Below are 12,646 nucleotides of genomic sequence, written 5' to 3' on the forward strand. Positions count from 1 at the left end.
ACCCTCAGCCGTGACACCACTTGCCACACCCCGCTCGGCTGCTATTGGTCTGTAGCTGAGTCTGGGTGGTGAGGCAAACCCTTTCACGACCAGTCACTCAACGCCTTTGGCGCACCTTGTGTGATGGTGGCTTTCTCACCTGAACTCATGCCTTATGGCCTATCAGAATGCTTAAAAGCACATAAAAGACAGATTCCAAAGGTAAGAACATTAAAAAGAGGATCAAGGGATGGTGGTTAAAGACACAAACATGTGGGAAAGGTAGACAATGGCTTTCCACACATAAAATGAAGCATATTTGATAACACAATTAATTTACCTCACCTTACGCTCATACATGCAACATGGGAGATAACTACTCTACACTATGCAAAGTTAGCCCCTCGAAAGAGCCTTTCATAATCACCAATGACAACGACAACCAGAATTCACCCCGAGATCAGATATATTTATTACAAGAGCAAGCTCATCAGAGAACACTTTACCCTGCATGGTGTTCAAGTACTGTATACAGCGCTGGATTTATGGTGGTGGAGGCCCCAGGGCACATCTGGGTAGTGGTGACCCTTTCTACCACCAACGATGAAGTAAAGCCGTGGTTGTCAATTTTTTTTCACTGATGGCACCCTCAACTCGTATCTTATTTTGTGACATACCTATTCAATTTGCTATCTGTATAATTGCCTTAAGAACATTGCAGGCTCCACATTATTGGATAAAATACATAATTTCAGGAGAGTTTTTGCTGGCTTTTATTACCATCAATGGATTCCAGACACAACTGAAGATTGGCAAAGCGTACAATTAGCCTGTCAAAAAGATATCGCATTACTGTTACAACTTCCAAGCTGCATTTGACTTAATTTGAGTTATGGAACTATAAGTAACAAAAACAGAAGCATTGCTTTCTTTATATGTTCCTGGTATCGGATTCCACCAACACAGAAAGTAAAAATTCCTCGAACAAGTGAATGCGGACTATATTAGCGAAAACAATTTCCAACTAGACTTGTCAAATACCCATGGATTGCCCAATTTTTGCAACAAGTTTGCTACACCGGTTAATATAGGGTTAATAAACTATAAATCACAACAACAAGAATAATTCACAACACGAGAATGCCGTTTGCATGTACACTTTCAGTTGGCTAAGTAAGGCGTGAAAAAATTAGACATATATTATGACAATAATCCTGGATGAGCCCTGGTGTGGTGAAAGCCCTATGGCACGTATTGGGTGGTGGAGGCCCCAGGGCACACGCCCTGGTTGCCCTTACATAAATCTGGCCCTGACTGTATATAATTTAATTGAGATATAATGATTTTAAAGATTGTATATAAAAAACAAATTCCGGAAGTTTAGTGCTATTTATGCAGTCTTAAAAACCACCTTATTTAACATGTCAAAGTAATGCAAAACTGGAGGTTTTTAGAAGCAATAAGAAGGCGATTTTTGTTCTACAGTTTTCAAGTGTATAATTAAATTGAATTAAAATAACAATTATAAAGGTTGTATAAAAAAAATTATTTCCGAAGTTTACTGTCGTTGATGCAGTGTCGATTTCACCACTCTATCATCCAACACGTTACATTAGTTCTTCGTGCCTGTTGTTGATGTCCTTTATTACGTCCTTAAAAACAGCAAGTTTCCTGTTTGGAATGATTTTCAATTTTGTCTGACTGCCAGACAGGCAGATGCAGTAAAAAAAAATTTATCTCCCTCCTCTCTGCACATGTGTGACGAGGACAAATTCAGATACAAAGTACTGTTAAACTACAGGTTTGTTTTCTGATTTATGTTTTGATTCGTGCTCAAAATATAACATTCAATTGAAATTAACTTGTTCCTCGATCATAAACTGACATGGACAGACAGACAGACAGACAGAAGGAAACCAATTGCTTAACTCTGCTTTTCACTTCATGTGCGTGGGGTAATAATGATGATGGTCATGGGGAAGGGAACACAAGGAGAAGTAAGCAATAACAGTAAATGGCGATAATAAACCCCTTACCTACTACCGAACATTTATGCCCAGTGAAACCAATGAACGATTGGGATGCCTTAAATAACTATGTCCTTATGGGCCCTCGGATACTCCACAGCAGATAGACCAAAGAGGTGTGACAGGATGGAAAATAGCGGAGACTGTATACAGGGTGGCAATGAGGCAGTCACAGCAGAGCGGTCATTCCAGGCAGGCGCCCCACATGAGATGTGAGAGGGGAGGTGTGGATGGCTGGGTGGGGGTGTGGCGTCGTTCCACAGCTCTGTAGATCGCTCACAGCCTCTTCGCTGTTGGACAAAGTCATCTGCTATGTCACCCAATGCTGCGCGCACTTTTATCGCCTCGGGCACGTACCTCGGGCACGTACCTCGGGCACGTACCTCGGGCACGTAACATGTCCCAACTCATTACATCAATGAAGTGATGTGCCCCTCCCCTCTCACTCACGATTGGCTCGAAGGCCCTTTTGATGGGTGAAGAAATGCCCATCTTTTAAATGTTACCCAGCTGGTCTCTCTCTCTCTCTCTCTCTCTCTCTCTCTCTCTCTCTCTCTCTCTCTCTCTCTCTCTCTCTTTCTCTCTCTCTCTTTCTCTCTGTCTCTCTCTCTCTCTCTCTCTCTCTCTCTCTCTCTCTCTCTCTCACTGCAGCCTGATGGCCTAACCCAAACTCTAAAAAGGACATTTAAATACAGATTACAGAGGGTAATTTTTATGCACAGACACTGGGATCGGTGGACATCATCTATCTAGACATATAAGTGACGCGTTTCCTAATATCACAATTAATTACCGAGCGCTTACTCCAAACATTCATTCAGGAAATAACTGTACCATACTAAGCATGATAATCCTCAAGGAGCCGTTTCCACAACAGTATTTATAAAAATTGCAATGACGAGATCAAGTGACGTAACTATATTATCTCTGTACAGAAATTATACAATTCAGAAATATTGTAGTGTCAACAGCTCAACTAACGTCGAGCTCATTGAGGCGGGAGGTTAAAATCCCGTGATGCACAAAATAGTTTTAACTCCTGTGGAGACTTCCGAATAATGGTGGACTCTGCGCACGCAGTTGTGAGGAGAGACACGAGAACCTTAAGCTTTTGTAAAACCAACGGGGTTATTCCCCAAACCACAAGCAAATAAAAAGAACCAGGGAATGGTGGAATCGTGACGGAGGAGATGATGGCGGGTTGGGAGGGAAGGAAGGGAATACAATTAATGAAGAACTAATTACAGTATATACAGAGGTGAAAATGAATCTAAAGAAATCTAAGGCACCTCACACCAGATTTAATCACTGATGGGGAAAGGGACCAAAAACCAGGTGACTGGGTGGTGGGGACGTCAAAGGAGCCACGGACAGGCAGGACAAGCAGGCGACTATGAGGTGAGCAGAAGATGGGAAGATGAAACAGCAGGCAGATAAAACGGGCACAGGGCTAAGGCAGGCAGGCAGGACGACCTCCTTAAAACTCTCCTCAGACTCTCTCAGAACTCTGCGATCCTCCTCCCAACTCCTCAGTTCTTCATTCACCTCAGACTTCCGCGATCCTCTCTCACACACCCAACCGCCCAATTAGGCTCCTCCCTCTTCACCCGGGGCAACAAAAACTCCACCCCCATAGGCAATCCAGGCTCCGCTCTTCGGGAAGCGACAAAACGCTCCTCCCCTCGCTCTAGAGGCGATCCAAGCTCTGCCCCTGGAGGCGTTCGTAGCTCCACCCCTCTCTTCCTCTCTTGCCTGGTGTTGCCCCCAAGCCACCCAATTTCAGCCGGTAGGACATTACAAAGAATTTTTACATACAATTTCCTTTCACCATAATCCCTAACTAATTATTACCATGCACCACCCCCTGTACGGTGCACATTAAAACGAGACATTCCTTGAGCTAACGTGTCCCTACTTATTGCATCAAGATTTACGAACTACTCATACATGGACCATGCTACTCTTTACATTCCTATCTGCTCTATGGTAATATATAACCGCCTCCCTCCCCCACCCCCCACAAACGTAACAATATTAACAGAGAGACAAAATGATGATGGTTGGAAACATTGATCAGTGATGGAAGTGTGTTGTATGAACATTATTGAAAGGGCACATGAATAATGTGCAAACGGTTTTGTTTTAAAACAAATATAGTTTATAAATTAGCATTAACTGCATGAACAGCTCAGATGTTATGACAAGTGACAGCACACAGAAGAGCGTAGGACATGAGGATGAAGCTGGTGCTTATAAATGTAAAACATCTGGAGATTTTCTTCAACCTGTACTGCAAAGCAATAATTATTTAAAATTGGCATAAATGTGTACAGTGTTCCACTCATTTGACTATTTATTTTGTAGGCAACTCAAACATGAAACTCCACAATGAGGTTCATCTGAAAAATTATATCACCCACTTGTAACTTTTAAAATAAAAGGTTATATGAATGCAAAATTACCTTTATATTGTCTTATTACTACCTCCGCCACTGAAGGTGAACAGAGGTTATGTTTTCACCCACATCTGTCTTCCTGTCTGTTTATTTGTCTGTGAGCAGGATATCTCAAAACGTTGTGTACAGATTCGGATGAAATTTGGTGGGCAGGTTGGGTTTGTGATGAGGACAAATTGATTCGACTTAGTTGAATATCTGGATCCGGATATGAGAATTTTTAAATTTCTTCAGTGATTTTTCACGATTGAGAGATGGGGCCAAAGATGATGTGCAGTATTGTATTGCATGATTTGCTCTCATGCCCTGAAAGGGGTTAAGGAGTAAATATAATTCATTCATTCATTCATTCATTCATGATATTTCACTGGATGGAAGAGACAAAACTAGATGGATGAGTTTGAACAAGCCGATTCGATTTTGGTTCAGGTACAGATCCAGATCCAGCCTCTCAGTGGGATACAAAACGTAAACTGTTCAGCCTGGCAGAGGTATGCGCTCTACCAAGTACTGTTCTGGTTAACCTCTGGTTTATGTATTGAAATGTCCGGTAAGTATGAAATTTCTCGAACGATTTGTTTTGCCTTTGGAATTAAAATAATTGCATCTATTACTTTCAATTGAAGTGTATTCAAGAGCTTGGAGAATAATGTGACATGACTGAAGTTTGTCACTGATACCATGTCTATTATGTAGATAGGGAGACATAACATTTGGGATGACCTGTCATTATGAATGACATAGTCAGGAGATGTGTTGCCAATATACACTGCTCAAGTATGGAAAATATTTTGCCATCTATCACTAATTATGAAAAGACTCCCAGCACCAAATAAATGCATTATTTATCATTGCGGTCAATATCCATGTTTATGCCAGAGTTACTGCCTCGAATCCTGCCTTTCAATTCTTCTGCACTCTTTGTTTATTGTGGTACACTGTACTATTCAAGTAAACCCCTCTCAACTCATAAGAAACTGGGGTTGTGAAATCAGATGACCGCATGGTCCAGGATATTGGACATATCTTGTGCAGAAGATGGCAGCTGGACAGCCCATCCTGAAAGAGTTTTCTGAAGGAGCTTCAACATTATGAACGCAGTGGACACCATTGGGAGTGTTGAGGATTTTTCACCCACCCCGTTGTGATCGTTGAAGGATTTTTTTTCTGATTGATTGTGGAATCCTATTTAACTTCAGGCAGAGTTTAACGTTTGTCCGATTTGGTTATAAAATCCTGCATAAACCCACTGACACTGATAACTGATGTCCACACAAGTCCTTTCTTTGTGAAACAATTTATTTTCTAATTAATCCACCATACACTTCTCACCCTCGTACAATGAACTTAATAATCCCCATTTGTTGCAATATTATTTGGTTCTATTTCATTTATTCTTACTTTTCGTTAACAGTTCAACCAACCCGATTCAATTCACTTCCACATTACATCAGAGAGTTTTATTCTAACTTGGTACTTGGTCAGTTCCAAGGAGTACAAGCCACTGAGATTCTATACTTCCTCAGGTACTTGCACTGAAACAATTTTACATTTCAAAGCATTTTATACTTTAATGGGAGAGTGGTGGGGGCTATCAACCAGACTGCAGACGTTTCCTTTTAAGCGAGAAGCCACATCGTACATTTAGAGGCAAAGGTTCACTGTTATCAGCTCAGGTCACACCGCTCCAGACCAAGACATTTATCAACATTTAGGGCAAAAGTCTCTTGGCCAGAAAGGACAGCCAATTCAACTTATAGCATAAAACTTACATTTCTAAAACTCCATTTGTTACAATTTAGAATACATTAATATAAATTTTTCCCCCACACTCCCCCGTTTTTTTTTTTAAAGAAAATTTGATTAATTTTTCTTACACATGATTACCATGTCCCGTTTCTGAAGGAGAAAAGATTTCCATGATTCAAGTTCAATCAACAATGGCAGCGAGTGCTCATATCAGAAAATGAGTGAGTTTCCATTTAATTTATGGCCTGTTCATCAGCATGTGTCACACATTGAAAACATGCTACCCGAAGTCAGAAGATAAACAGGTCAGGGTGTGGATAGAGCATACCCAACGGAAAACACAATCGAAGCACTCCTTGAGCTGAGGAGAAGGTAGATGTGGGCAAGTACAAGCTTGGGCCGGACACTGGGTTGAAGGAGACAAAAAGGACTCGAGAGGTGAACAGAGATCCAGCCCCAACAGAGCCTGGGGCCTCGGAGCAGCAGTCCGTGCAATCAGACCTGATTTCACCAAGCGAGCTGTGCACGTTAGATGCAGTCGCTTTGCAGCACGAGCCCCCACTCGCACCATTGAACACATGTTGTAAACGACTCGCAGTGTGGAACTCCAGGCCTGTCGTACATTGAAGCAACCACAGCAAGTTCATGATGTATTTGCAGAGCGGCAATCGAGAGTGTGGCTGAGAACATTTCTCCACGCAGGCACCACACAACACTGACGTTAAGACTTTGCTCAACCTTCTCCTCGGTGGGTTTTTTCTTTCTTTTTCCCCACATTGCTCCATCTTATCTCCTAAGGAAGGGGTACAGTTTCATGATCATGTGTTGAATGCCCAATCACCAAAATCTGGGTTCTCTCATCGTCCAATCTTTGTGTGGAAGTTCTTTCCAGGCTTCATTTAGACGAAATTGTACATTTGCATAGTTTAACTGCATTGAACACTCCGAAACAAACAAAACCAAAGTTAACATCGAGTAAACATCATGGGTTCATGTATTTCCACAAGACTGACAAAGGTTCTTCCCAAGCATTCAACTTGCATTATCAATATTTTATCTCTTTCCTTATTATTTCCCTAAATGACGACTAAAATATATAGAAATCTCAGTTGTATGTGTACTCAAAACATTCATCTCATTTGCTATTTCCATGTAAAGGCAAACAGTCTTTATCAGGGTTCCAATTTGCGATCAATAATTCTTTTCACAAAAATATTCCATCATTTATCCCAAAATATGAAAGTAATCTATTTCTTCAAGAACCAAATCCAATTCGATTTTGCACAGTTACCATTTTAACATTCACATCTGCTAAACAATTTACAGTTTCATTCACAAATAGTTCCAGAGCAACTGCCATTTTTTTATTATCTTGATTTAATTCTCAGTAACTTTTCCTTATCCTCAATTAACAGATTAACAAGGTTTTTTTTTTTGAGCTTAGTCTGAAAGTAACGAACACAGTTACCGCACAACCCCCAATTTGAGAGTTCCACTCCGCTCGGCCATTCTGGCATCGAGTCACCGAGCTGCAGAGCGTAAAATATCTCAAAAATAATGTTTAACCAATCTCACTTAAACAACTTTTGGTCTAGACAATAAAATATTTTCTTTTAAATTCCATAAACCAAAAATTAAATCTTCAGCGTCTATCCAATTAAATCATGAATTTACCTTGACTGAATCGATCAAAGGGTTAAACTGGGTTGTTTGCCATTGCCTTCCCAGCACAAATTCAGGCAACCTCAACATTCGCAGACGAATAAAACAACACGCCTATTTCAACGTCCATTCGAGGGCATCATCAATAATTATCTGTGAGTCGCCCCACGTGCTAAACATCATCAAATCAATTTTAAATCATTCCAAATCACGTGTCTACATTTAAATCAAAATCTTCGAAACATTTCTGAAACGTCCACACAGCTTGCCCAGCACTCAAACCTGCCGGGCTGTGTAATTACAAATCATCACAATGCCAGCACGAGCTCAATTCCCAAGACTTCACATTCCGAATATATCCCACATTCACAATTGTTATTTCAATTTATCCAAAATCCCTATGGTTTTTAAATAGAACTTCAACACTTTTCCCGAAATGGACTTCACTTTAAACAGATTCATTAGAGAGGGTGCTCCACAAACACCAAGTAACAAGGAACAAGGAAGTTTTCTCCACATCCGGTGGGAAGAAAAAGAAAAACTCTGACAGGCAAACCCCACAGTTTAGCATTACTCTGTCATGGCATCAACACACACACTAATGAGCATTGCATCTCATAGACTCGCGTGTGATCACTTGACAAATACCAATCACATTTCTATATCATTTTAAAGTCATTGCCAACGGCATGCACACTTCGACACAATAGCCCCCATCCTCTTGAATCTGCATATGAATCTAATTTCACACTTAAAGCTAAGGCTCAAACACAGACTCAGTGGAGAGACATGCCACCCCCCACAGATCCAGTGGAGGGGCGAGCTGCACAGTCGCAGCTTGCGACCTTCGCGTGGAAATACAAAGCCAAGAATGCATAACATGCCAACCCAAACAGACCCACAGCTTAATTCAGCACGAGTTCGTCCTCAAACTGTCTTGCTGAGGTGGTTTTAATTATTTAATTTATTTTATGAATGTCCATCTCTTCACGCTTTATTTGTTGCAATATTATTATTTCTAACAAGGCATTCATGTATCACATCATCCAGCAGTCTATAATTCCCCAGCGAGCTCACAATCGCTTCCAATTCAGACCCCCATTTAATTGAATTCACACACACAACTGCGACCTTCCTTCGCGTTATCAGCACCAAACCACGAACATCCAGGCTGTTTTATTTCGACTCTCTGCCTGATATTTCTTCCTTAGTTGTTAAAAATATCGTCAAAATCCCAACAAAACACGTTTCATTGCAGTGAATATTGGACTCGCACAAGTTTCATTTTTTACTCTCAGCAACACATGCATCTCAATGCAAATCACCAGCCACGCTCCCAGCCGGTCAATCGTCTCCTGCACTCTACAAAATGTTTTGTGCAAATCATTGCATTTACAAATCCGTAAAACCTCCACACAATATAATATAACAACCTCACTGCCAACAAACTTCCAGTGAGTTCAATGAACAAAAGGTAACTCTTATAACTCTTACAAACAGGTAACTTATAATATTTATCTATTTTCCACTTAACCATAAACCTATCTCGGCGTCTCAGCCATGTCCTCGGCCTCTCTCTCAGCCGGTCCGTATCAATGCCAACATTTAATTACTCCTCTGGCTCCTCGTCGAGCCTCTTCTTGTACTGTGCCCTCTGCACTCCTCAAATTGTACAGTCGAGTTTCCCACATTTGGGAAAAATCGCAAGGGTCAACCTCCCTCCCCTGAAGTGCAATGGGTAGGCCTCGCCCTGAGAATACTGTCTTAATGATCACAGTATCTCTCCTATCAGGTAAGTATCAATGTAAGTCCTCTTCTCCTACTGTGCCCTTTTCTAAAACAACAACAGTACTTATCGTTTACTTTAAAACGGACTCTCTCCGCCGGATCCTCTTCTTTCTATCAATAAAATTATCTGACAATGAACTTTTCTTTGTTCGAAATGCGTTACCTGCTGAGAGCGCTCTCCCTTACCTTCGCTCAAGCACTTGTCATTCCTCCAGGCACTGCCTCCGGCAGATTAAGCACCTCCGGTCACGAGCACAGCGCAACGTCCGTTCGAATCTGAGTCACCAGGTGCCAACTGTTGAGTATTTTCACCCACCCCGTTGTGATCAACAATTTTTCCTGGTTGATTGTGGAATCCTATTTAACTTCAGGCAGAGTTTAACGTTTGTCCGATTTGGTTATAAAATCCTGCATAAAACCCACTGACACTGATAACCGATGTCCACACAAGTCCTTTCTTTGTGAAACAATTTATTTTCTAATTATCCACCATACACTTCTCACCCTCGTACAATGAACTTAAGAATCCCCATTTGTTGCAATATTATTTGGTTCTATTTCATTTATTCTTACTTTTAGTTAACAGTTAAACCAACCCGATTCAATTCACTACCACATTACATCAGAGAGTTTTATTCTAACTTGGTACTTGGTCAGTTCCAAGGAGTACAAGCCACTGAGATTCTATACTTCCTTAGGTACTTGCACTGAAACAATTTTACATTTCAAAGCATTTTATACTTTCATGGGAGAGTGGTGGGGGGCTATCAACCAGACTGCAGACGTGTCCTTTTAGGCGAGAAGCCACTACGTACATTTCGAGGCAAAGGTTCGCTGTTATCAGCTCAGGTCACACTGCTCCAGACCAAGACATTTATCAACATTTAGGGCAAAAGTCTCTTGGCCAGAAAGGACAGCCAATTCAACTTATAGCATAAAACTAACATATCTAAAACTCCATTTGTTACAATTTAGAATACATTAATATAAATTTTCCCCCACAGGAGTTGCAGTAAGTCGTCGACTTACGACCTATGCGACTTACGAGTGATCGACTTTACGACCACGCTCACCATATGTACTGTACGTCTGCACACGACTGCTCCGCATCTGGCAGCGCGAGTGTCGCCCAGCTGGGCGTATGACAGCTTCCGCCCCAGCGCCCGCCAGTGCTAGCATGTTAGAGTGGTCTCGGTATAGCACAGTTTATCCGTAGCGCAACGCTGCGCAGCGCTGCCCCAGCTGATACATCGACGATAACATCGACGATCCACAGCCAAGCACGAGTGACCAATAACATGTTTTGTATTTTTTTAATTTAGTATGTTTTGTAACTACTGTAAAATGTTTTATATTTTTTTGTATTTTTGTATGTTTTTGCAAATATTAAACCAATTGTACTGTAGTATGCAGTGTTTAACTTAACCTGACGGGCGTAAAAACGTTATACAGTAACAATAAAAATGGTTTTTATAGCCATGGTTATAACAATAATGAACAAAGAAAATGTTTATAAAATATGACTTACAGATGATTATTATATCATTATACAGTATAATATACATACGGTAATTTTTGCATAGACCTATACACTATAAATTCAGGTAAAAACTAGAGGGGAGCACTCGGGAGAGTGCAAAACCTCCGCCGCCAATACTGCTGGGTCACTCAAATGAACCTTATATCTTATTCATTAAATATGATGTCAACAGTGCTGACAGAGTTATAGTTCTTTTCTCCATTTTTTTTTTTGGGGGGGGGGGGTTTGAAATCACTTAAAACATGTAGAAATGCAATTAAAAAAAAATTTTCTCTAAATTTTTTTTTTGGGGGGGGGGTTGGAAATCACTTAAAACATGTAGAAATGCAAAAAAAAATTCTCAAACAAATTTTTTTTTGGGGGGGGGGACCAAGTCCAAAATCTAATGGCATGATCCTTGGACCATACCTAATCCCCCCAACCAAGTTTCGTCGGAATCCGTTGAGGAGTTTTTCCGTAATACTGTTCACAAACAAATAAACAAACAAACAGAAAGGGGTGAAAACAGTAACCTCCGATCTTCGTTGGCGGAGGTTAATAAAGGTTGGCCAACTTGCGACCAAATCGACTTACGACTGGTCGGTCGGAACCGATCGCGGTCGTAAGTCGACGACTGACTGTATATGGAGGAACTCACCACAAGGTGCATGAACAGTGTATTGAGGAAAAATCTTGCCCGATTCCGTTCACAATTTCACTAGCTTTAATGTGACACAGCTGTGTAGAGGGATATCATAAATCTGTCAAGAGATGTTGGATTCAGCGAGGTTGATGAGGACAATGTTGTAGAGTTGTTGGCGTCACACACCGAAAACCACACTAACGAGGATTTGATTCAGTTAGATGAGCAGTGGGCCACAGAAGGAGATGACGATAACGGCGCCACTGCTATTGCTAAGGACATGGAACTAAGCATTAAAGGATATGCAATATGAGTTTTTCACCGAATCGACAACCCCGATTATGTCAGATATCCGTGAAACAACCTGTACAAAGACGCTTGTATGACCAAACTCACAATAGGCTTTATCAACTAAAAGGTGACAAAGGTGTGTTAACTGCTGGGGGAAGCAAAGTATAACACTAATATTTACAAGTACAATGGATGACTGGTGCAATATTATTTGGAGACAGACTAATATTATCACACAGTCAGGTCAGGTCAGGTATGGGAGCATGTGCCAGAACAGCACGTCGCTGCGTCCACTTTCTGCCGGTACTCCAGGGGCCTCCGTCTGGCCATCCCCCAGGCAGATGCCAGGCCCATCCCCATCTCCTTGAGATGATGGTCAACCTGTTGCAACCATGAGGCACGTGGTCGACCCACTGGCCTCCTCCACTCATGAGACTCCCTCGCTGAGAGAATCTGGTGAGCAGGATCAGAGTCAGGTAAACGAGCCACATGTCCATACAGCCGCAACTGACGCTCACGGACTATGCAGGTA

The 12,646-nt window shown here is 41.4% G+C and overlaps 1 protein-coding gene and 1 pseudogene across 1 annotated transcript in view; one reads left to right on the plus strand and one right to left on the minus strand.

The window, feature by feature from the left end:
* The window catches only part of LOC147023362 (protein disulfide-isomerase TMX3-like), an 89,297-nt gene that overhangs the window by 33,879 nt on the left and 42,772 nt on the right, over window positions 1–12,646 (plus strand). The window contains exon 5 of the mRNA XM_085888702.1: window positions 9,877–9,949. Coding sequence (XP_085744828.1) covers window positions 9,877–9,949 — 73 coding nt within the window. The remainder of the gene's footprint in view (window positions 1–9,876; window positions 9,950–12,646) is intronic.
* Window positions 9,530–9,673, minus strand: LOC147023363 (U1 spliceosomal RNA; annotated as a pseudogene).

This window comes from Eptatretus burgeri, chromosome 7 (assembly GCF_056783735.1).
Source record: "Eptatretus burgeri isolate ZD-2024b chromosome 7, Ebu_testis_v1, whole genome shotgun sequence".
NCBI classification, from domain to species: domain Eukaryota; kingdom Metazoa; phylum Chordata; class Myxini; order Myxiniformes; family Myxinidae; genus Eptatretus; species Eptatretus burgeri.